The sequence below is a fragment of the Myripristis murdjan genome, chromosome 11 (assembly GCF_902150065.1).
Source record: "Myripristis murdjan chromosome 11, fMyrMur1.1, whole genome shotgun sequence".
NCBI lineage: Eukaryota > Metazoa > Chordata > Actinopteri > Holocentriformes > Holocentridae > Myripristis > Myripristis murdjan.
In genome coordinates, this window is record NC_043990.1 from 22570742 (window position 1) to 22596494 (window position 25753).

Below are 25753 nucleotides of genomic sequence, written 5' to 3' on the forward strand. Positions count from 1 at the left end.
AATATTACTATTAGTTACCAATCAAAAAAGACATACTGACTTTTACCATCACCCTGTCTGAATGTCAGACTTAAGTGGAAGTGTTTGGAAACTGTACAGAGGCCTTTTTCTTCAGACTTATGGCCGAATTTATTTCTTCATATACATGTGTCCATAGCTGCACACTGTTTGTGTCTGTGGCTCCTGTGTAGCCCACTGCACATAAATACATGTGGGGCAACACAAGACCGTGATAACAATAACTGGTTCACTGTAACTCTTCATACTTCGATTTATTTGCACTGATAGTGAAGGCGACATTTAGCCAATCAAAGACAGACAAGCTGAGTAGGTTTGCAAATATGTTTGGATGTTCATTTCACCTCATTCCCAAATTATACAGCTCCAACATGCCACTGAGTTAACTGTGAGAAAATATCCCAGAACGAGAGGTTTAAAGAGCACCAAATGTCTGAGAGTGGAAACATTTCAGCGTAGAAGAAAAACCTGGCACTTAGTCCTATTCTCACAAGGAGTCTGTTTAACGTAGATTATAAATGTCAAAAATTACATCTACTTTCTCTGAATGGGAGTAAACACTCTTCAAAGAATGACAAGAACTTTGACCATCAACACTATTTGTTCCCGCTGTCACACAAAATCAACAACTGCCATCACACAGTCTAAGTAATTGCATTTCTCCAGTTTATGAAGGTGAAAAAGGATGCAACTGCCAGCTTTGGGGTGTAACAGGAAAGTAACACGCCAACTATTTCAACAAATTACTGCTCCCAGGGAATATTACTTTTGAAACCTGAAATGAGTGATGAATTACTTTTTTGGACTAATCAGCAACACGGCATTTTAATTCCTGTACCTGTCTCAGCTGCCATTCCTTTCTCACCTCATGATTAACACTGAAAATCATGCAGCTCCACTAATGGCTGAGCGCTGAGATACTCACGCAGACACTTGGGCAGGGAGCGGTCCCAGGTGCCGTCCCCCTGACAGGAGATGGAGCTGGTGCCCAGCAGGTAGTAGCCTGGGTTACAGCTGTATGTCACAGTGGTCTGAAAGCTGTAGCGATGTGGCCCGCTGGGTAGTACCTGCCTGATGCTATTTTCTACATGGCCTGGCTCTGTACAGTTCACAACTGTAGACAGGGACAGGGGAGAAGAGAGGAGAGAGGAAAACAGAGAGAAGATTATTGTGCATAATTTTCAGAGATACAACCATACTGCCCATTACTTCTCCCATAAATAATGTAACATTCAACTGGTGCAGAGGGAGAGAGGGGCGGGATGAGAGAAGGAGGAGGAATAAAGAGAGAGAGGGAAAAAAAAATAAGTGAGGCGTGGATATCCATATTCCTTAGAGGTGCAATCATACTGACATTCCGCCACTGCTCCATTGAATGTATTTTTTCAGTTTGTGCAAAATACACAGTGAATGTGTATGAGTCATTCAAAAACAGCCTCTTACAGCGACCATGCCCTTTCACATTTCTCAACAAAACAAACAAACAAAACTGTGTCTTCTTCACTCATCTCCTCTCTCCTTGTAGCCCTTGCCTCATCTACCACTACCATACATCCAGCATCCATCCACTCAGCCCAATCCAAATGAGTGAGAGGCAGACTCCGGAAACAAACATTTGCTTCATTAGGATCCAGTCTTCTGCTGGCCTCCACGGTGCAGATAGTGATGGATGGAGAGCTCACAGGAGAAGAGGCACCATGTCATTTAAGCACCAGATGGAGGGAGCTAGGGAAGGCGAGGATGAGGGATGAGTGAAGAGAGACGGACAGAGAGGGAGTTGAGGTGGAGAGCGAGACAGGAAGAGGCCCTGATGGTGCAATATATTTTTTAAATTCTTGACAGGATCAGTGAGGCTTTCAGCAAAGTGCCTGTGCAGGACACTAGGTGCCACCAACACTGACTAAAGTAAACTTTATTTATATAGCTCTTCATCACACTGTCTACATAACTTGTCATATACATCTCACCATACTCCATCACATACTGAACATAGACTGCATTGCATATCATACTACAGCAGAAACACTGATGATATTCAGATGGGTTTGAGTCTGTTGTTCACCTGATGTGCATGTTTTTGGAGAACATGCAAACTACCGAGCTTGACAATAATGTCCAAGTGTGACAGGACCTAATGGGTATGGCTCAGTTGTGATTTATGTAAGCAAACATAATTGATATAGCATTTTTCAAAACAGCAGCTGAAAATTGCTTGACAGTGGATAATAAAAAATGTATAACAGTACACAGCATGAAAACAGCAGGTTAAATAAGTAATAATAAGTTATAAAATAAAATGAGAACAGACATTTGAAAAAAAGCAATAAAAACAAACAAAACTAAAGGGAAAATAAAAACAAATAGAACCAGTAGGAATTGCAAAGCACTCATAACAGAAATGCCAGCCTATACAAGTGTTCTTTTTTTTCCACAAGTTTTTTTTAAAGTTTTTTAGGAGCTTAGATCTGAGTACTCTTGAGGCAAAACATTCAGTTAAAAGTTCAGAAATATAAGAAGGCTCCATGCCATGGAGAGCTTTGAATGTAAGTGGTCCAAAATGGGGTGATATGCTCTCTACATTTAGTGTTTTTCAGAAGCCTGGCTGCCATGTTCTGAACTAGCTGGAGCTGAGAACTGGGAGGCTCATTTAAACAAGAAAATACTGAGTTACAACAATCTGGGCGGCAAGAGAAAAAAGCATGGGTGATTTGCTCTATAGTGTTCTTAGGCAATGCAGAACTGATTTTGGCAATATTTCTGAGTTGTAAAAAATAACAATGAACCAAACTCTTAATATGATGATCAAAATCCAAATTTTGATCAAATACAACACCAAGATTTTTAGCAGATGGTTTCATACTCCCTGCTGAATCCTTGAGATATGCTCTAATATTCATTGAAACCTGGATTTGACCAAGATTACTGATTTGTTTGTATTTAGCTGTGAAAAATTAAGTGGCATCAAATCTTTAATTAGATCCAGATTTTTTAGCTCATCCAATTTGAAAGATACATAAAGCTGGGTATCATCTGCATAACAGTGGTAAGCAACAGTCTCAAACAGTCTTTGTCATAGCATGACAAAGACAAAGCATATACAAGCTGAACAGAAGGGGACCAAGGACTGAACCTTGCAGGACCCCACACGACATATGAACACTGTTAAGATAAAATCATCAGTAGCCACACTGAAGGATCTTCCTATGAGATATGATAAAAACCATCTGAGGGCAGTTCCATCTATGCTGACCCTGTGCTTCAGTCTATCCAACAAGATGGTATGATCAATGGTGTCAAAGGCAGCTGACAAGTCAAACAAAACTAAAATGGAGTGATCACCAGAATCTGTATTCATAAGCATATCATTAGTAACTTTCAGCAGAGCGGTTTCAGTGCTATGCAGCTGGAAAAAAACAGATTGAAAAGGGTCAAAATGTCCCTAGCTTCCACTATGTCCAGCAGTTGATTAGCAAAAGCCTTTTCAATGATTTTTGAGACAAATGCTTACTTAGAAATTGGTCTGTAGTTACGAAAGATTGTTGGATCAAGGCCAGTTTTCATTCATTTAGTTAGTGAGTAGCATCACCCACCCGAGATGCCTTTACCTTGCCCTAAAGGGAACAATGTTATCTAAAACTGATGAACATAAAACAAATTCAAGATTCATTCTTTGTTGCCCTCTATAGAAAACACATTTCCTTTATAAAGGACAATAACAAATGAATCTGTAACATTAAACTGATCAACCAAGTTATTTACATCATAAAAACGATTTAAGAGGCTACACTGAGCACAGAAAACAGAGGGAAAAAAGATCAGCAGATCTCTCATTAAAGATGTGGGAGTGTACTGTACATTTTGGGTTATGGGCAGTCGCTTAAAGGGCAATATTGAACAATAGAGATGTGTGATCAGAGACAAACTCTTTCAAGGTGAGGGAGTTGGCAGATAAAACCATAATTAAAAAAAAAAACAAAAAACAAAAAAAAAAAGGCCTTGTTCATGTGTGGGATATAAGACATGCTGTTTCAGGTTAAAAGATTCACAAGTACTTAAAAATTCAGGGGCACAGCTGTTAGTGGGTTTGTCTGCATGATTATTAAAGTCTCTAACCAATAAGATTTGGTCATAGATAAGAAAAACAGAGGAAATCAAGTCAGAGAAATCAGGTGAGAAACTAATACTGGGTTTAGGGGGATGATAAAGAACAATACAGCAGCTTGGGGTATCACAATTGACTTTGAACATTAGCACTTCAAAGCTAGGCAGTCTTTCCACTGAGGCTACAGCTGCAGTGCTTTTAATAACCACAGCAAGGCCAGCTCCATAACCAGGGAGTACGGGCAAATTGAAAAATGTATAATTAGGAGGACAAAGCTCAGCAAGAGAGCTGATGTCACCGGACCAAAGCCAGATCTCTGTTATAAATAGAAATTCCATGTTGTAGGTTGTAGAAAAAAAGGTTTAAAACATAGGCCTTATTTGCTAAGGATCTTGAATTTAGGAGGGGTAGCTTAACAGGCATAGCGAGACTCATATGTTAAGGAGCAGCTCTGATTGGCTGGAGATAACAGAACTGATCGTTCTAATTCACCATAAGATTAGAGTTATTAATAGAGGGTCTTGTACTTGTGATTGCTGGTATGGTGTAAACTGGGCACTGCCAAGGGTAGGATAAGGGACTGATACATATATCTGGAAGAGAGTGTTTGTAACTTTGTCTTATCCTCCCTCCTTGACTGAGAGCTTCCAAACTTGACACGATGTTTCTGTTTATGAATCTTGTTCCCTTAAGATAGTTAAGATAGAGATTATCCTGCTTGTAGTGATCCTTCCAAATCCAGAAATAGTCAAAGTGGTTGATTACACCAAGATCAGTGGCAACACAGTTACTGAGAAACCAATGGTGCATGCTAAAAATGCAGCTAAAATTTCCTCATTGTGGGAATGGGACCAGGAATAATGGCTATTTTTCCGAGGCTCTCAATTGTTTCTGCCGGTGTCTCAAAGCCCTGGTGTAAATTTAATAGACTGTTTGTGCCTAAATGTCATTTGTGCCAACATGCAACGTGCAGGCAGTCGGTTGGTGGTCAATAAGAACAGGGCAAGTTCAACGATGCCCAAAATTTTTCCACCAGGTAGACTTTCTGCACTTAATTGCTTGATTCAGGTTTGGGCTGAGCATTGACATTTGTAAAAGCTTTCATCAGCCGAAGGGTAAATGGATACTTTATATTAAACAGTGCTGGGTCTAACATTATTTTTTTATGGACAGTAGTCTATTTTATGATAACAACTGGTTCTTTTCATCCCAGATGATTTATGTCTGTTTGGGAATGAGACTCCTCTCCTCTCATCTGTTAAACCAAATTATACAAAAATGCTGCAGTGGAAATGCTGTTTAGTGCCAGATAATCATCTAGCAGACACATTAATGAATGCCTCTTTCAGGTTCCAGTCAGGTTTATGCTGAGAAAAAGCCATTTTATTTCTTGTTTCAGTTAGGGTGGACAGAACTTGTTCAGGAAAATGTCAGGTTGGCCTTGAAAATGTGAGCCCTAGTTAAGTTCTAATGCAGATTCCACAGAGAAAGGATAAGAGCAAAAATCTGAACCCGGCTCATGCTTACAGCGAGGGGACACTGCTAACCACTTAGCCACTGCGACCCCAACATCCTCTTTTAAGTGTCTTAATGTTACACCTAAATCTAAATGACATTACTTCAACAATTTATTGACCTTTGACAGTTTTCTTTCTTGTTTTGCAGATATGTGCCTGATGTACAAATTAATTCATGATCTTGCGGCACCAACACTTAAACAATATGCATCATTCTGCAGGGACAATGCCAGGGAGACCAGTGCATCAGTCGGAGGTGACTGCTTGGCTAAATTTAGGAAAACTGCTTTAGGACGGTCAGCATTTTCAGTCAGAACAGCAGATAAATGGAACTCACTTCCCACCCATATCAGAGAATGCACAAGTTTCAAAAAGAACACTTAAAACATGGCTTAAGAAAAACCAATTGTGTGATCACTGATCTAAACCTTTGTATGGGACCAACTGTTTTCCAACATGTAGATTATATGATGTATATTTTGTATGATATTGTTCTATATGTGATGACACTTGTAAATTTTGCTAATTATATTGTTTTGTAATTGTTAGTGAACTGTAGTGTTATAATATCTTCCTACCCAGGGATGCTGTATAGCTAACTCTGGCCCAAAGGTTGTGTTGTGCATGGCCCCAGTTAAATAAACTAACTGACTAACTAACTAATAAAATGAGCAACAATTTTGTAAATTCCTCTGCAGTCTGTACTAGAAACCCCAACTAAATGTGTACAGTGATGCCAAAACACTAATGGGTTCCAAAATACTGTCTAGAAGTGCCCACGCTGCCATTATGCCCCTGTATGCCTTGCCAGTCTCAGCCCCATGTGTGCTCCGTCTCCGCAGCCAAAATGAACCCATTGTATGCTAATATGTCTAAAAGCTTTCCATTTTCATGCTCCCAAGCTGGCCAGCACAGCTAAATCACCCCTCAAATACATATTATAATGTATTCCTTCCAGTAGAGCGCTGACCCGTGGTGCCATCATTTACAACTTACTGCATAATAACACTACAAAGTGTATTTGAAGCAGTGAAGCTGCTTCAGCATGAGATTTTCCGAGCCTGGAATTTAGCTTTGAATAAATGTAGTGGGGCAACGCAGGCACAAAAGAGATCCAACAGTCAACTCCAACAACTGACCTCCTGGCAAATTTTTCGAGTGGCCCCGTGGGCAGAAAGAGGAAGGGGAAGGATGAAAGGCAAAGGAGGAATAAAGAGAGAGGAGAATAAGGGCCGGGATAATTCATCTCCGTTCCCCCTCAGAATTGTGGACCCCGGCCACCCTCTTGGCTTCCTGGCAAACACCGGCCACGCAGGTGTGTCAAAGTGCGCTTCTTACTGTTGTGTGCCTTGCCAAAGTTTACTGACATATAAACACACTCTCCAACATGTGCCCGATGATGATTCTTTCCAAAAGAAGGCGATGTCGTGGTAGCGCCGCTGTGACACAAATTGGTGGTGATTACAGAGCGAGAGGAGACTGTCTAGGCCGGCGATGCTCTCCTGCTCCCTGCATTATTAATGGAGCCTGCAGACTTCTGTAGCTAAGATCTGGACCCTGGATATCATTAGTTTTGTCTGACCAACTCCTGCCCCGCCCTCACCTCTGTGCACCACCCTCCAACCCTTCTTTATCCACTTAATCCATTTATCCACTGCCCTCTCCGTTTTAAGGTAGACAAAGTGTCCGAATGAAAAGCCGATGATTAGTAAAGTGCAGTGCAGTGATGCAAAGACGAGACACAAGGCAGGGAGGGGTCTGAAAAGTGGGAAAGTAGGACGGGAAACGTGATGATGGTTACGGCTGAGGTGAGATGGATGAAGCAGATGTCGTCGCAGCACTTAGTCTTCCCCCGAGAGAGTGCAGGTTTATAAAACACAGACATGTGAGTGCACATTGCCGAATATGACTTGAATGCCGTAATTAAGGTGATAAATCTGATTGACAAAAAGACCCCTAAGCTGCTTATGTCTCTGCATCAACAGTGAGGATAATGTGCTATCAAAACAGACACCCACATACTCCCACACACACACGCCCACACACACACACACACTTTAAGACACGCAGATAAAATGCATCTCGGAGTCAGCATCTGCATGGAAACAAGGCCAATGCTAATATGATGTCACTACTGGAGCGGGGAGATTTAACGCATGTGTCTGGGAGAAAATCTTGCCTGCTTATGCATGCAGCAACCAAATGCACTTTTTCTTTTTCTTTTTTTTCCTTTTTTTTTTTTTTAAAATCAACTGCAGAAGGATATCTCTGAGACTTTTAACCTCCTCATCCCTTCATGAGTGTCTAAAAAAGGCCAAACCCTTCCTTTCTTTCCTCATTTGAAACAAACTCACAAGTCAATCCATCACTGGTTCTGTCACTGCCTTGTCACGCAGGGTCTGACCTCCCTTTTCTGTGCCTGTCACAAAGCCCTCAGTTAGCGAGGACTTAAGAGACAGACATGGGCGCCCAGACACATTGCCTGTCTGGGAAAATACTAAAGCTGCCAAATTAAAAGTCCTTGCCTCTCCCTATCAAAGCAGAGTGGGGTAATTCTCATTCTGTGATAAAACCAGGATACAAGTCTCAGAGGACCGTTGTCTCTCACAGAGGCTCGGGGCTCCTGCGATTGTTTTTCGCCTTTCTCGCCATGGTTATTAGCCAAGATTTTGTTTTTCTTTTTCTTTTTTTTTGGGACAGACAGGTGAGCCTTTGGGTGTAATAGAGGTAGCTAGGTTAAGAGGAAATAGCATCACATGTAAATATTATCTGGAACCTTCACGGACCCCGTGCTTGAGACCGTGGTAATTAAATCATCCAGAAATCTCTTTGCTTTTTCATTTCAATTTCCCCGCATGTGCGTCATTTAAGCTCTTCCTCCCTCTGGAGGTCTCTATGCTTCATCTCCGCTTGTTCAGTGATTGGGGTCGTCTGTGGTCGCCGAGGATGTGACCTTGCACAATTCAATAGGTAGTGTGATAGCGATCCGCACAAAGGGATGAGAATAACAAAGAAAACATACACACACATGCAACTGCACGGAAACAGGCACAACTTATCACTCTGCCCTCTGTGTATGAATGTATGGAAAGCGTGAGCTAAGCTAGTGCAGTCTGTGGTTTAGTTCTTTCTCAGATGATTTACACAACATAACACATCATTAACAAAGTGACACTCAATGTGCTATATGCAGCTCCCCTCTAAATGTAATTAACTTTATCTGCATTTACACACTTGCCTGTAAATATGTATATATGTACACAGATTATACAAAGACATGCATGGAGAGCTGTGCAAAAAAAAAAATCAATACAGCTGAATATCATGCTATCATTTTATGCAATATTGCATTAATGCTCTAGCCCCTTGCATTGATATGTATTATTTATGCACTCCATTTTCATACATTGTTACGCCAAGTAACTGCATTGTGCTAATTCAGTTCTAATACATCAACATGGGATTTATGGATTAAATTGTTTTGATTCAGTCTGTTACCTGATCTATCATGCAATATGTTGTATATTTTATTACCCCGATATTACGCAGTATGTGGTATTTCAAGGTCTCTTTGTGCTGAATATATTCAAGTCAACTTGGAGTACTGCTGTGTATTGTGATACAAATCATAATGTGACTCATGTATGTTGATAAATATTCATCATGAGGTCGTTGCCTATACCCACCACTAATGGATTCACTTGTCCAGCTACTGATATGTCTGTGTATCCACCCACCTACACTCACGCACGCACACACACACACACACACACACACACACACACATACACACACACACACACACACACTTACTTTTACACTTGGGAAGTGTGTTGCTCCACTGGCCATTCGATTGGCAGGTAGATTTAACAGACCCCTGTAGAACATATCCGGTATTGCAGACAAAGCGCACGACATCATTCAGGTTGAACTGGGTTCCCTGGGTCACACCGAAGGTGGGGTTGCCAGGGTGACCGCATGTGATCGCTGTGAAAGCCAGGAAAAACGATAGCGGTTATGTAAGTGTGCAAGGAGGGTCAATAAATTCTAAAGATCCAATACTAAACCCATGAAAGCAAGACCTGAGGCAATAGAAACAAAATCTATACTCTGCTAAGTTGACTGGTTTAGAAGTCCATAACTGTAAAATCCATGCCCTGGGCTTTGTCATTAATTAACTGCTCTCTGTGGAGACTTACGGACACAGAAGGGGGTGCGTCCGGACCAGCGATGATCCTGTTCACAGATTCGCACTGATACCCCGATGAGACGAAATCCTGGATTACACTGGTACACCACGCTGCCTCGGTAGTTATAGTTCTCCCCAATGATCTGACCATTCACGATGGGCTCAGGAGTGCCACAATGGCCAGCTATGGATGAGTGAGTGAGAGTTAGACTTGAAGATCATTTAATAACACAAAGTCGTTGTTCCCCAGGAAGACTGCTACTCACAAGTTGAGTGTTCTATCGTGTTCGTTTGGGTTACTCACCAAGACACTGGACCTGTGATCCACTCCAAAGCCCATTGGACATGCATTCTCGGACCCGCGAGCCCACCAAGGTATATCCTGTGTTGCAGGAGAAAATGGCTGTGGCTCCGTACACAGTCAGCGTTCCAATCTTGTTCCCGTTTGGCGGAGTCCCAAGGTCGCCACAGGAGATAACTGGGATGAGGAAACAGTATTGCATATTATAACTTCAAATTGTCAAAATGCGATTGCTACTACTCAGACTAAACTCCTCACTCTCATTTGTTTTCTTTAGATAACCACTTTGGGTATTATTCATTTTATTTTGGTTAAAAGGTTTGTACCTGTTTAGTGAGGTAATGTATCTTCCTGATATCACAACATGATTGAATGTAAGTAAGATGTATTTGGGTAAATTAAGATTTTCATCAGCCCTCATAAATTACTTTTACTACAAGTGTTTTGCCGGTGCATTAGTGCAAATGAGGCAGCTAACTCAAGTAACAAGAGGAAAATTGCACCATGAGATGTGTTTTGTACTCACTCTCGCAGGCGGGGCGAGGATCCGGGTAGTTCCAGGTGCTGTTGGCCTGGCAGCGGATGACCCTTTGACCCCTATAATAATATCCTGGGTCACACACAAGCATCATAATAGCGTCATATTGGTTTTGAGTCCCGTAGATCAGCCTCCACCTCCCATGTTCCACGGCTGAGTGGCCAATGTCAGGGCAGGTCACCGCTGGAAGGTCAGAGGTAAAGTCGACAACATTAGATCAAATACCTAGATAAGTCTGTTTTCGAGATACACTTCATGCATTTAATTTTTATTTCTGATACCCAGGTTGCATTAAGATTTTAAAGCTTGATTCTTAAATAAGTCGTTCCCAAAGTAATACCATATGTGACACCAACTTAGCAGTGAGTCGAACAGTAATCTGGTTTAGCTGCTTGGGGCTGCAAACTACGTTAGGGATTTATTACTCCGAGTATGAAAACTGAGTTTTAATCTGCAATGATCCTGCAGGACTACTCTGAACTCAAAGTACAGCAGCTTTTAAAACTTTAGAAATCCCAAAATACACGAGTACATGCAAACATATGCATGTGCCGAGGCAGTTCTTAGAATTTATGAGTTGCAAAATAGAAGTCCAAATTGAGATATGCAATCAATATTACTTGCATTTGTATTTATTTATTTGTATATCCTGTTGAAAATGTAACAGTTGAAGAGAAATACTCACGTATGCATCTGGGTGGGGCTTCAATGGGGCTCCATCTTCCAGATTCCTGACAGACCACTGAGGTGGTGATGGGTCCAGCCAGACGGAAGCCGGGGTTACACTGGTACATGGCCCTGGCTCCCAAAGTGAAGTCCTGCCCTACGATACTGCCATTTACTGGAGGCACTGGCATTCCACAGGACATGACTGGTGCAGGAAAGAGGGATATTGCAAGAAGGGAGGGGGACGGTGGAAACAGTATGAGAGGTAGAGCTGGCGCATTTGTTACTCGTTGTTTTTCATCAACATGAGATTGAACACATCTAGATTAAGGCAGACATGGAAAGGTTCACTTTGCCCTGAGGCAAACCCACACAGCATGCACAGGTACCGAGCAAAATGCTTAGTGATAACCCTCTCTGAACACACACTGCCTGGCTAGGGAAGGGTTCTCTGTACAAATGCATTCCCAGAGCCCGTATTGCTGTGCAGTAAACATTAACTGGGGCTCTCCATCTGCATAATGGTAAACACTTAACTCTGAAGACAGTGTATGCGATTCATTGTGGAGATAACACCTGCTGTACACCTTACCGAACACTGAATGGCTGCCCTGTTTTTCTTAGTTCCCACCAAAGATGTTAGTATAGGTGGGTTAAAACCAGACTATGGCTGTGGAGTTTTTGAATGTCATGATTTTACTAAAACAGAGGGAGAATCAGGAAACAAAAAGACAAAACACATCATGTAAAACCAATAAGTAAGATTTTAACTTCACAACTGCATTACAGTCTTGTATAATCTAATTTTTTATGTGTGCATACTTTCTACAAAAGTCAGTCATCCTTTTTCTCAATAACTACCGCGTTTTTTGTTTATTCTCAGATCACAGCATTTTAAAATTTCATTCATAATGTCATTCAGCTGACAACAGGTTATTGCAATTTCTTTTTTTTCTTTTCCATGAGATCATGAATTATAACGTGTCTTTTCAAACAAAAATGAGCACCAGGAGACACAAATGAATTTTTAAAATAGCAGACAACACTGACACATCAGTTCAGGTCATTCAAATATCATTAATGTAATGCGGCATTATCTCCAAATTGATTCCTGGGGAACGGTGCTCACTGAGTTTTCTTGAAACACGCCCAAGGCTTAGAGACTACTGCTAATGGCACACTGGCACTTGAAATCACTCTTGGATCCATGCTACACTTATGAAATACACTCACTGCAAAAAAAACAAAAACAAAAAACAAGCCAGTTAGACTTGCTGTGATGAGGAAATGTTTCCCTAATCAACTGTTACAACAGTTTGCATGTCAAACAGTAACGATTTATTGAAACGATAACTAATTCTTGAAACACGTTGATTGTTATTTGTTATTATCGTAATGATCTCACACCCCGGATAATTTCACCAAGCGGAATTGTTTGACTAAGAAAAAAAAAGGGCAATAAAACTTGCATGCTCACTTTTGATACGATGCACTGAAAACAGGCGTACAACCACAACACTGAGCTTTGTTTTGTTAGGTGTCTCTCGTGGGTGGGTGGGAAGAAGTGGGATCACCTCGGTCATGTTTCTCTGCCCATGTTTGCCCACCAATTCCACTCCCTCGCCATACCACATGGCTCTTGGCTATGGGTGGGCCCTCACCTTGGCAAAGAGGTACCGGTGCATTCCACTGGTAGATCCCCTGTGGGGTCCGAGTGCAGGTGGCACTGCTCTGGCCAATGAGCCGGAAGCCCTGATCGCAGCTGAAACGCAGGGTGCTGCCCAGCTTAGTGCCTGTCAGACTGTGCACCGTGCCATTTACAGGGTTGTTTGGAGGACTGCAGTAGGCCGCTGTGAAAACATTAAAAAAAAACCAGGTAAAACAAACAAAAAAAATGAATCTAAATATAAATTCAGCAAAACAAGCATAAAAACACAAGAAATGACGCAAGATGATGCAATTTGTTATTTGAGGAGGTGAGCGATTAATGTGCCTTTAATAGCGTCTGAGCCAAAGATCTCCTTTACATCTGTCTTCCACGCCTGGCGTGGTGACGAGGGATGTGTATTAATGCAAGATGCTACACTGCAATCTCTTTAAGGCAAAAACTGCAGACTAGAGACAAGGGAAATTGATTAAAGGAAGCTAAATGTTCTGCAAAGCGGAAACGGGAGCTCGTCGGCAGCAACAGGGGGAGATCATAAAAGTGATGGATATACAATAAAAGGAACAATGTATCTGTTTTTGTTTGTTGGCTAAATAGGTGGCTGCAATAACCATATATCATCCCAAGCATTGCCAGCAACAGGTCTGGTGTTTTCCAGAGAATGAAAAAGTGGGCCTGAATAGCACTCCACACAAGGATCTCACAATAACATGACGTCAGCACACACACAAACACAGAGACTGGCACACACACACACACACACACACACACACACCTGCAGATGGATAAGAGGGCTTTTTTAGAAAAAGGAAAGGAAGAACACCCATTGTGAAAAGATTTAAGATAACATCCTAGTGTAACGGCACAGGGCTTTGTGACGTGGCAAGTGGCGCTGTGTGTAGGGGGAGATTAGGATGGAAGTGGACCAAGGACACAAAAAAAGCGTATCATCCATTACACTTAATCGCTATGACCACATTACATCTCTATAAAAATGCAAATTTGGGCTCAAACCACCCACATCTGGCAATGAAAGTTCCCTCTCTTTCGAGTTAGAGGGAATTTTTAGCATCACGCGGACGATCAGATAAGGCTCCCTTACGGTATAAAAAGTTACAGCCGTGTTAACCGTGTGATATATATTCAGCATTTATGAGATGTTGCTGTCTCGCTCAAATTGTTCCGGTGAGGCAGAGAATGTGAGACTTTTCATCTGAGCCAACGGACCATTTTGTGACACCGAACGAGATGCTAGATAAGGGGAAATGAATGCGGAATTTAACTCTTAGATCCACCGAGTGAGACATGAGATACATTTCTGAGTAGGCGCTGGATTCAAGTGTAGCTCAGGACTTCGGTAATTTGGGGAAGTGTAGTGTTCGGCTCAAGTTTCAAGGGCAGGGAGTCGGTCTGGGCAACCACCAAGGGATTAATTCTCATTACTGTCCTCCTTCATGGCCATGAGGGTAGGGTTAGAGCACACACAAACTCAATGTTTATACCCAGTGATATTTAATACACAGCCAGAGCTATGTTCCTTGGCAAGGCCTTCTCCTGTCAGTCACCATGACTGGCGGCTCCTGAGCCACCCTTGAGCACAAGCTCAATTCTTCACTTCTATCTGTGTCTAACTCATTTGCCTCTCTCTCTCTCTCTCTCTCTACTCCCTGCTCTGTCTCTCTCTCTGCCAGTTATGGAGCACGGCTTGTCCCACTGCAATCAGCCCTCCAGCTCAGAGAAATCAGATCTACATGGGCAGGTGACTGGATTGGAATGGATATTAGACAGGGAGGATGAGAGGGAGGGAGAGAGGGTGTGGGAGATATGGAGAGAGATGCACAGGTGCAGGGAGAGAGAGGGACGTGCAGACAGAAACAGACGGTATAGACAGTGACAGACAAGCAGGCAGTGAGTTGATTGAGGTTGAAAGGATGGAAGAGATGAATGCATCTAAATGAGATAAACTGAGAGAGTGGAAACAGGCAAGTCTAGGAGCCCTAAATGGATAGAAAGAATGAGGAATTGACACGGGGGGGGTGCAAGAGGAGATGGTAGCGCGTTGGTGATGGAAGACTGGCCCGTGGAGACAAAAGATGGATTGATGAAGAACACAGCTTAAGACACTGGATCTGCTGGTGCCATCTGTTTCCTCGTCCCCACCAAGGTACTACAGAAGGCAACTCCATATTGGCCGTAGCAACTTGTGGGTTCTCAGCCATCACTTAGTCCGTCTGTCACTTAGCCTGTTATGGCAAAATCCATCACAGCCAAGAGAAAAATGTAAAACAGGCGAGGGGAGAGGGGAAAAAAAAAATGCAAAAAAAAAAAAAGCAGAGAAACGACAGAACATCCGGTTGGGGAGACGGAGGGCTCCACTGAGAGGAGGAGAGAGACGATTAGTCAATCTGGCTGAGTGGTGTTGATACGGGACGGAGGGAGCCTTTTAAATATTTACACAGTCATAATTCATTGCGAGTTATGCAGGTGTCGTATACCAACAGATCCTTCATGGGAGCAGGACAAAACAGAAAAATAATAACCAGTGCAAGCAACAGGATTTACTAATTCCCAGGCCGGTGCTGCACGGAGGGGAGTGCTGCGGATGCCTACCGCCCCCGTTAGGTTGTCATGGAGATGGATCGTATTTCTAGTCATTTCAGCTGCAGTTGGCACGCCAAATGTTGGTCGTGGTGACACAATAAACCACAAACACCTCCTGATGAAATCTAATAAAAGTGCCCACGAGCGGCAAACTCACAGACTTCAAATTCCTCCAATAAAGTCATCTTAAATAGACGGCTCTGACCTCATTTTAAAATGGATCGTTTTCTTTATGGGGTCTGCGTGAGTAAATGCCTCCTCCTTACTGACCTGAGTAGCGAATGCGGAAGCCCTTGTGGCTGGTGGTGTGGTCGAAGGACCAGTGCAGGTAGACCTTGTTGCTGGAGCTGGTGATACTCAGTGGGCTGGAGTAGTTACCACTGAGCGTGATAAGAAGAGGGCTTTGTCTGGATGGGCCTGGAGAAGGAGAGAGAGAGAGGGGGAGGATGAGAGAGAGGGAAAGAGAGAGAGAGAGAGAGAATTGTCTGAGAAGCCATCTTTAAAACTCTCCAGTTTCTGTGCATCTCATCGAAATAAATTCCCCTGAATTTCATTTCGCAAATGAACGAGAATTATTAATAGTATTGCTTTTATCTAACCATTTCCAACAAAGGATTTTTAAAATAAGATTTTGTATGGCTCTCTGTTGATGTGTTGGAGAACCAAATATAATTCACAGTAAAAACAAAACAAAAGAAAAATAAAAAATCATCCCTATACTCAGATCTATGCAGTGTGCATGCTGATGAATGTCTTGAAGGCCAGAGGCTTGGCCTAATAAATCTAAACTGCATAGATTTAATTGTGAAAATAATCATCTGTAAACGTCCCAAATCAGCGTGGACTTGAACTTTTAAACTTTTGCAATTTCCCTGTGAATCTAACTTATGTCAGCAGTAGCTGTTGAGTGGTTGTGCATTTTGCTACAGTATGATAAAATGAAAGTTTTCTCAGCTCATAATTGTGGAAGAAAAGGTTCTGATCCATTCTTGGCTTGACAGCCCCCGAGGTTAGGAGGACGTCTGTTCCCCCCGCTCGGCAGAAGATAAAAGGCGCTAATCAGCAACACTGGTGCATACGACCGCCATTTTCTCAGAACAGCCAGGAAGGGTTTCTGACTGTGCCTCTAATGACATGCAAATGCACAAGGCGGATGGAGGTGCCCTGTCGCCCTGCGAATGCTGTTGTGTGTGACTTACTACTGGTAAATGCAGAGAGTTTTGACTGGAGACTACACTATACTACATCTTGCTGTCAGTTTAACGTTAACCCTTGATCATGGCTATTATTTTACCGGTGCAAATAAGTCCTTGGCTGGGGGAGGAACGGACACTGCCATCTATCTTGTCTAGTGTTTCAAAAGGCCTAATCAGTATCGTTCTCTGAGGTGAGAGAGTGATGTATAGGAGCTCTGTCGATTCACCACTGCAAAGCCCCTTTCATGCAAAGGAAACTGTGATACCTGCTTCTATTGACAAAAAAGTCTGGGGGACAGGTGGTGCAATGACTGGCTGCTAAATTATCTTGCGCCGACACACTCAGCTTAGAGGAAACATTGTCCTTGGTGCTCCGCTGATTTCATATTTGTTTACTGTTATCTATGCTTAGCTTCCAAACTGATTCAGTTTTCGCTTGATCTTTGCTTTCCATTGCGCTCATAAAACCCTGCAGCACAAACTCACTTAGCCTTGGGCCTGGCCAGTGTCACACCTTCCCATACCCAAACGATGTCCCCAGAGCACTTGTCAGACTAAACATGAGGAGCTGTTGTCTTAATTGGGCATGCTGCAACTGATGGTTCATTAATATGAGAAGCAGTAGCCAACTTAGAGAGACAGGCTCTAGTTCATTAACCAGCAGGACAAGGAGCGATAGTTCTTGTGTGCCTACGTTTTCCAGTGCTTCAAACATGTACCTTTGCCGGAGCACTGACCTTTTGTACTGACTATAGAAACCACATTTATTTAAAATGAGAGCATTCAAACATGACTGTGCCTGAGTCCCTGAGCCCTGAATTCATTCACCAAGATACTGTTCCTCACTCCCCCCCCACACACCCTCCCCTCCTCAACACCACCACCCTGCATACAATCTATTTCTAACTCACCCCAAGGTTATATTTTAGTGTTTCCTCTATTACAGTTTGTTTTGTTTTATTTATTTATTCATTGATTGATTTTTATAAAATATGAAATATGTCCTTCTGCCACCATTAGCCGTCGCTGCATGCACTCCTATTTATTATCTCTATATCTATTTTCCATAGAGAACATTCAAATTGTGATCCTAGCCCAATGTTACACAAGCACCGAGATTATCGAGCATAGACGTGCTTGTACCCGGACGGCAAAAGCTGCCTCAAAGTTTTAACGAGCTCCACTTTGACACAATGAAATATGTATTTCTCCGGCGGGAAGAGGAATCTCTGCAGTGTGGCAAAAGTTTGATCTCACTGAGGTAAAAGCCCAGCTGTGCCAAAATCTGGTGTCTGGAAGAGCTGAGAGCAGAGAGGAGACAAACCAGCTCCCTCAAAGCAGCCAGACACTTCCAGTATTTTCACTTGATTCTTTGTATTTCTTTTAAAAACTGTGTACATGCTCAATAATATGGGTTTTATTCTGAAATTTTGACTACTCAAGCCAACATTGTCCACATTTTCTGTTTTTTTTTTTTTTTTTTTTTTTTGCTATTCCAGTCATCATTATTATTACTATTATTATTATTATTATTATTATTATTATTGTTATTATTGTTATTATTATTATTGGTCTTGCTTGTATGTTGGATTAAAGGTATTGCACTATTGTCCGTGCATACTTCAATCAAAAGAAGTCCTTGTTCCTGCACTCAATTCATAATAAGCCAAAAATAGGCATCATGAATGAATCTTAATAAAGTGGTTCTCACACTGGCACTCGTACTGGCCAATGTAAGGGAAAAAAAATGATGAAATGAAACAGTGTTAAATCTCTTCCTCTGATAACCTGTCAAACACACACTCAATTGGCATTTGATATCAAACAACTGTGTCATTTTAACCTCAGGCGGCGGTACCGTAGAGGCTGAAGGAGCAATCTGAAATCCCAAACTGGCTGTGTGTGAAGTATGAGAAACACTCCGCCTTTACTCACAAACTACTGCTGAGGTGCCCCCTGACCGAAGCACTTAGTATCTGACTGCTTCAGTGGAGCTGCCCAGTGGCCAGCAGTGGAGGACGGTGGTCACACTGGGCAGCACCCACAGCATGAATGGAGCTGTGTCAGTGTGAAGCAGGAAGCAGGATTTTGTTTGCAAAAAGGATGTGTCCTCGCCCAGTTTTTCTGGATTAAAAAAAAAAAAAATCTCAACCTTATGGCATATTTTACCATTCACTTTCATTACAGATCAAGGCACTCACCATCAAAGATTTCAAGCTCGTCAAACTGCCGGCTGGTCTGGAAGTGCTCGATGGTGAAGGTGATGTTGTAGCCAGGCTCCACTTTGACCACCCAGGAGCACGACTCGAAATGGGGGAGGCCGCTGCCAGGTGACTGACTCATGATGACACCTGTGGAAGCCGTCAGCACTTCATTCATAGGGCACGTCACTGCGGAGAGAGGTGGAAAAAAAAAAAAAAAAAATTAGAGCAAAATGTATTTGAATTCGAAAATGAAAACAAGGGACAAGAGCTCGTTTGCGCGGAGCAGCCCTCTGTAGTTTCGTAATTGCAAATAACTTGTAATGTGTGCTCGGCCTTTTCAGAGGACATAGTTTGCCCTGAGACAAATTGGATTGGATAGAGCTCTATTGTTGTTGGAGGGCAACTCAATGTGACTAAAAGCATACTTAAGGTAATTGTCATTCTGGTCTGGGTGCTGTCGCGGGAAACAAAGCTGCCCATGCAAAGCCAGTCCGGAAAATGGCTTGATAATATCACTGTCTTACCACGAGCATATTCTCTCCATTTTCCTCATTGTCAGTGTGTGACAGATAGGACATTGTGATGGTAACTTGGCGCCTAACACTCAAATCTGCCTGTGAGCTCAATTGCTGCGGCACGTCTGGGCGGACCACATCCATCCGCTCATCTCACCCCCTCCCCGTCATTGGTATTCTTGTGGGACATCTCCGTGACATGCTGTGACATTTCCCAGTGGTTTTAGTCTGTATTATCAGACGTTACCCAGTGCTCCCGTCTGTTGCGTTTTGCCAGGATGCTGTGAAGCCTACCTCTTAATCCGCCAGAGCTGTCTGCATACAGAGTGGAACCCAAAAAAAAAAAAACAAGCTGCAACATGAAAGGACACCGGCGCTGCAACTACATCACAATGCTGCTGCTACATCCTTTTTTTTTTTTTTTTCACTTCATACTCTTTTGTTGCTGATCTAAAAGGGCTCAGTGTGTTCAAGTGGGGAAAAAAAATTACCAGCATAAAAGCACAAATTCAAACAGATGCATAATGTAAAAAAAGAACAACATTCCACTGTTTTGTCTCTACCACGTTTCCCCCACATAAAGGAAGATATACAGATGGGTGGCAAGTTAAAGGAAAACCCAACATAAAGAGTCTTCGTAAAGCATTGGGCCGCCACGAGCTGCCAGAACAGCTTCATTGCTCCTTGGCATAGATTCTAGTCTCTGGAACTCCGCTAGAGGAATGGAGCGAGGCATGGGCATGCCATATCACGGTTATCCTGGCCAAAATAATTGCAGTTTTTTTTCCTGATAATCATCAAAATGTGCCTAAAACTCTTAAAATCAATGGAAATCAATATAGGACTGTACATTAGCAAGCAAGATAGCTTTTTCAAGTCACTCATGAGGATATGTGTCACAATTATCACGATTTGCGATTATCCCATTGATGGAAATTCACCACAGTCAACTTTTCATAGGGTTTTTATCACGATCCACAATCAATTTTATATTGTCCCATCCTTAATTGGAGCGCTTTTCTTCTAAAATATATTCTCTCATTTGGTGTTTTGATGATTGTGATGACGGCACTGCCTAATATGTTGGTTCAAAATCTCCCATAAATATTGAGATGTAGTATGTGATGGCCATAGCATATGATTCACATTTTCATCTTCACCAAACCTTTCAGAGAGCCTTCTTGCCCTACAGACAGGGGTATCGTCATCCTGCAAGAGACCACTCCACTATGTTTCCCTAATGATTTGTTCAGGTTGATCCTTGAATTTGTCACTCATCTGTTAATCTTCACTGTCTTCTCTTGCTTGGCTTAAAAAAGGGATTTTCCCAACTTAATGCCGCTTTTGAGATAACAATGGTGTTTCACAGAAAATATAAGATACAATAAACCTGCATAAAGAGGATTTACTCACAAATAAAATCCACTGCTTCCTATATCATCAAGTACAGGGAATCCTTAGGGCCTACTTTGGCATACACAAAAAGCACTTAACAGTTTGATCACTGAGGCTGTCTCCACTGGAGCTCAGCTCAACAGCTTGTTAAGAGCTTTCCAATTAACAATAGACCATTTCAAACTCACAGCAAAACCATAGATTTACCTTGTTAAATTCCTGCCAGGGGCAAGACTCAGAATCATAGCAGAAATCAAAAACTGATTAAAAAGCACTCCAGAAAGCACATGACCGGGCACTGTTAGATTGTGTGTTGTTTGTATGCATATGTGTGTGTGTGTGTGTGTGTGTGTGTGTGTGTGCGCACGTGCCTCTGTGCATGATAACAGGTGTGACAGCACCTCTAACCTGACCAGCAGTATAAATGCTCCTGATGTGTGCTGCTATTTGAATGCCCATGCCTATTCCGCCTTCGGGCATGACAACACTTGACACTGGCAGGTCCTTCATTATAGTGCTGAAATATTGAATGCTTTAAATCACACTCAAGCACTGCTCCCTCGGTGGGACACACTGCCTGTGTGCTGTGTATGTAAGCTCATTTTTATTTCCTATGGATGAGCCGTTCCATTCCTATGGATGGCTGACTGCATTTGTCTGTTTCCACTGGTTTATTTGCGATCCTGTGTGTTTGTAAGGTTGCGGGGAAGAGGTTATTAAAATTACAGAAAAACGATGGCAACCATCAAATAAAATGGTAAATAATTTTTAGCATTTGTTTTACTCAGAGTAAAAAATGGGTGGGGTTTAGTGCCTCAGAGTAACTCAAATAATGCCAAGTAAGCCACCATGCCAACAAAAGAATATTAGATTGACTGTCAAAATACTTAAATAAAATACTTATAAAATGCTTATCACTTAATAATTATCTCTGTTCAAACTTTTTGGGACCCACTGCAGTTGTATATGTTGTGAGCCTCATTCACGTGGTACCCTGAGTAGGACAAAAAATATATATATTATTTGCATATTGCATCTGCCACAGAGAAAATGTAAATCAGCCATTTGTCGCTAACATATTGTGTGAATAAAAAAAAAAAAAAAAAAAAAGAAAAACAGCCACTTCGCTGGTTCAGTTTTCATAGTATTTACAAATTATATAGAAGTACCTTAACACTGACTTGCGAAGTAAAAAAAAAAAAAAAAGGATAGTGATCTACACTGCTCCCCGACTCTGAGATGACATTCACCAAGTAGGTGAAGTCATTTAAAACCCCATTCACCTCAGTAGATCTGGGTTAGAAGAGGTAAAGCCATCACTGATAGCTGAATTGATTGTGCCTGGAGGTAGCATATATAAAACCCAGGAGTGAAGTTCCCCGCATGATCAGCTCCCTGAGGATGAGATGCATGTTTCCGGTGACCTTTCAGAAATACCCAATGTGTCGCCACAGTCATCCTCAGCCTTTTCTCGGAGTTGATAGCATGAGACAGACAGCCGCTTTTGCCTATCGCCTACGACGCATTAAAGTAATCCACTTTGAGATGAGCCATCACTCTCTTTGGCTGTAAACAAAAGGGTATTAGGAGGCAAATCTGACAGCTGGAAAAAGCGGCCGCCTTAACGCACGCACGGTAAGATCGGTGTCGACAGGATAGAGAAGCAAAATCAAATTTCGATTTTGATGAAATGAGGTACTGAATAAAAAAGGTGAGGGGAACAGCAATATCTGTCACACATCTCTCCTCTTCTGGTATAACACGCTCACGGCGTAGTGGCGGACTTACACACGAGCAACACAGATGCACACACATCTCCGTCGACGAACACACACACCCCGGCGTGTGCATACAAACACACATGTGCACCAAATCCATAATACAGCAGTGTTGCGGCGCTGTTGTGATGCCGTCATCCACTTTGGTATTTAATTAGCATAAGCTGAGGGGCGATAACAAGCTGATTGAAGGGGAAGGACCGCTACATTAGCATTAGTGTGGATCAGGACCTAACAAGACTGAGAAGTCAGGGATGACAATGAAGGTGTGAAGCAGGGGGAGCTGTGATACGTTCCATGTTTGTTATTGCGATTTAAAGATTAAAAGAAGGGGGAAGTGGCAGAGAGGGAACAAAAACAAATCTGAGTAATGAAGGGAAGAGGAGCGGGGAGGGAGGAAGGGAGGCGAAAGGGAAAGAATGGAGAGAAGTGTGGTAGCTAGCTGGGAAGGTAATGTGATGGGTGATTATGCAGGTTTAACCAGGAATCTGTCTGGGGGATAAACACAGGGATTTTGGATCATCGAAGCTTGCTGTGTTTCATTAATGACTTTGAGCAGTTTTGTACCGTTATGTGCCGTTGCTTTGTATGCGATCTGCCGCGACTCCCTGCGGTCTCTCAACAACGGTTCCGTGTCATGCAGATGTACTAAAGGGCCGTGGCTCCAATACAAATTGATTTAATCAAAAAAAAAAAAAAAACAGGGTGAATCAAACACTAGTACAAATCTGGCTCCAAATCTCAGGAGCTGTGAAACAAAATAAGAAGGTAATCCCAGTTACCATGGCGACTGGATACAGTTCTCGCTGGATTAAATAAAGGAAAAGAAGAAGTGTGTGCATTCACACTTGTGTATGCATGTGTGTGTGTGTGTGTTCTGGGGGCTGGGGCTTCTGTTTAGTGGTGTATGATAGAGAGAGGGGGAGGCAGAAAGAGTATGCATTGGTCTCTATGTGTGTGTGTGTGTGTGTGTGTGCATGGGGGGTATTAAGAATATGTTGTGTTTTGAGACAGCCTTAAAGAAAGGCTGAAAAAAAGAAAAAACGAACAGGGAAAAAGGGGTTGATGTGTTACATAAGAACAGAAATCTGAAGCAGGAGAGCAGGGAGGGGAAGTGTCGAGCGAGCAATGGAGGAGGGAGCACAGACGGAGAGAATGCAGAGGATGAGAGAGGCTAGCTGCCGGCGCGAATCCAGCAACACTGCAGCAGTCGCCGTACCTACAGGCTCCCGCGCTATTCTCTAGGAGACAATCGCAATGACAAAATCCACCCCGGTGTAACGTGGACACATGCTAGACAGTGTGTGTGCCCGCGTGCATGCGTGTGTGGCAGCTAGACATGCAGGGAGGGGTGTACTTGTCAGAGCTAGAAGCAGTGATTTGATAGGTGCAGCTGCAGCAGGCATGTCCCCTGCATTTCAATGAGCTGTGCACTTCATCTCTTCACTGCCCTCCAACTAAGTCTCTCCCTCTCTCCTCCCTCTTAAACTCCTGTCCCACTCTCATCCCACATCGCCATCCTTCTGCTCATTTGGCAGTCTCTTCCCTGTCTATCCCTGGCCCGATCCTCTCTTTTTCACAAGCATCATGCTCAGCCTCAGCTTATTCGTATTAATCTAAAACCGCTCTCTTCCCTTCCCTGTTTATCTGCGGCCCTCCTCCCTCCCCAACCCGTCTCTTCCATCTCTTCCCTCTCTTCCCTCTCATGCCAGTATCATTTTGTTTCCTTGCCTTCTCGATGTAACACTAGGTCTCCTTCTCCGTTTCTCCTCGCCCGCCCCCTCTCTCTCTCTCTCCCAGCCCTCCTTAACTGTGGCTCTGGTCTCTGTCGCCCCACTCTGTCTCTATCTAAAGTGAGTGACGGGTTGCGGGCTGAGGGAGGAACTCAGCTGGAACTGTTAGCCTCGGGAATAAAGGTTCTTTCAGCATGAGGGCGCGATTAGCAGGGCACGTGCAATTAGAGCTGCGATAAATTACGGCAGGGCAAAACACAAGAGCGAGGAGGCAAGGGCCAGGGCTGCCCGGCGGGAAACAGGCACACGCAAATAATAGGATTTCATTTTTTTTTTTTTTTGCCCCTTTCATTTGCCTTTTGACATTCTGTCTCATCTCCTCTGCCTCTATCTGGGTGTCCTGCGTGGACTGTGTTCTATTTCCTTCATACTGTTGTTCCTCTCTCCATTTTATGATTGCCCTCGTTCTTTTCTCTAACTTCTCTTTATCTCATTCCATTTTCTTCTCACACTGAGCATTTACATACTTGTCCTATTTAGCAAGTTCAAATCAGTTTCATTTATCACATTTTTCCCTACTCTCCCTGACCCAACAAACAAACAGCAAACACAGTGAGAGGCACATGCAATGACAATGAAGACAGAAAAGAGACAGAAGGAGGGTAAGAAGGAGAAAGCAACAAAACACAAAAGGGGATGCATGAGAGATGGATGCCATCAATACATTTACCCCTATACGCATCCAGTCTCTTGGACCCAGAGGATAAGTATTGCATGCGACACATTATGACAGTGCGCAGTACTGGGGACACTGAGCTCATTGAGTCCTCTGGGAGGCTAGTTTCCCCGCATGTAGAGAGCGCCTCTGCAGCCCCCATGGGAGCCAAGAATCATCCACAGAGATGCAAAAGTGCTACCAAACTGAGATGTGGCTGCCGCTTCATGACTACAGGAAGACAGCGGACCCATGGGAGCCAGTAATAAGGCAAGACTGAAACAACCGTATGAGTCTATGATTAGCGCAAATGATTCCGGCTACCTATAACCTTGCTGGAAATAGATTCACACCCTACTCCCTTGGCAAATAAAAGCAGTGCTGTGACTTTGTTGTGGCATGATGAAAAAACCTGTGTCTTTATGTGTGTTTTGGAGGAGACGCAGGTTTTTTTGCAAAGCTGCTGCAAAGGTTTTTGGAGGATCATATGATGGATGGCGATGAGTTTAGGGTTAAGACTCGTACGTGTATCAGCATCAACCGCTCACATCCATTTGATCAGTTGAAGGTCAGTCCTTGGGGACATAATTATATTGCTTCGACTCTCACCGGCTGGGGT

The 25753-nt window shown here is 42.9% G+C and overlaps 1 protein-coding gene across 1 annotated transcript in view; it reads right to left on the bottom strand.

Annotated features, from left to right (window-relative positions):
- Positions 1–25753, bottom strand: part of csmd2 (CUB and Sushi multiple domains 2) — a 277838-nt gene that overhangs the window by 29644 nt on the left and 222441 nt on the right. Inside the window, exons 48-56 of the mRNA XM_030063504.1 lie at positions 18996–19184; positions 15869–16015; positions 12993–13181; positions 11351–11536; positions 10654–10848; positions 10131–10304; positions 9837–10010; positions 9451–9624; positions 944–1132 (exon numbers count right to left, since the gene is read on the bottom strand). Of these exons, the coding sequence (XP_029919364.1) occupies positions 944–1132; positions 9451–9624; positions 9837–10010; positions 10131–10304; positions 10654–10848; positions 11351–11536; positions 12993–13181; positions 15869–16015; positions 18996–19184 (1617 nt within the window). The remainder of the gene's footprint in view (positions 1–943; positions 1133–9450; positions 9625–9836; positions 10011–10130; positions 10305–10653; positions 10849–11350; positions 11537–12992; positions 13182–15868; positions 16016–18995; positions 19185–25753) is intronic.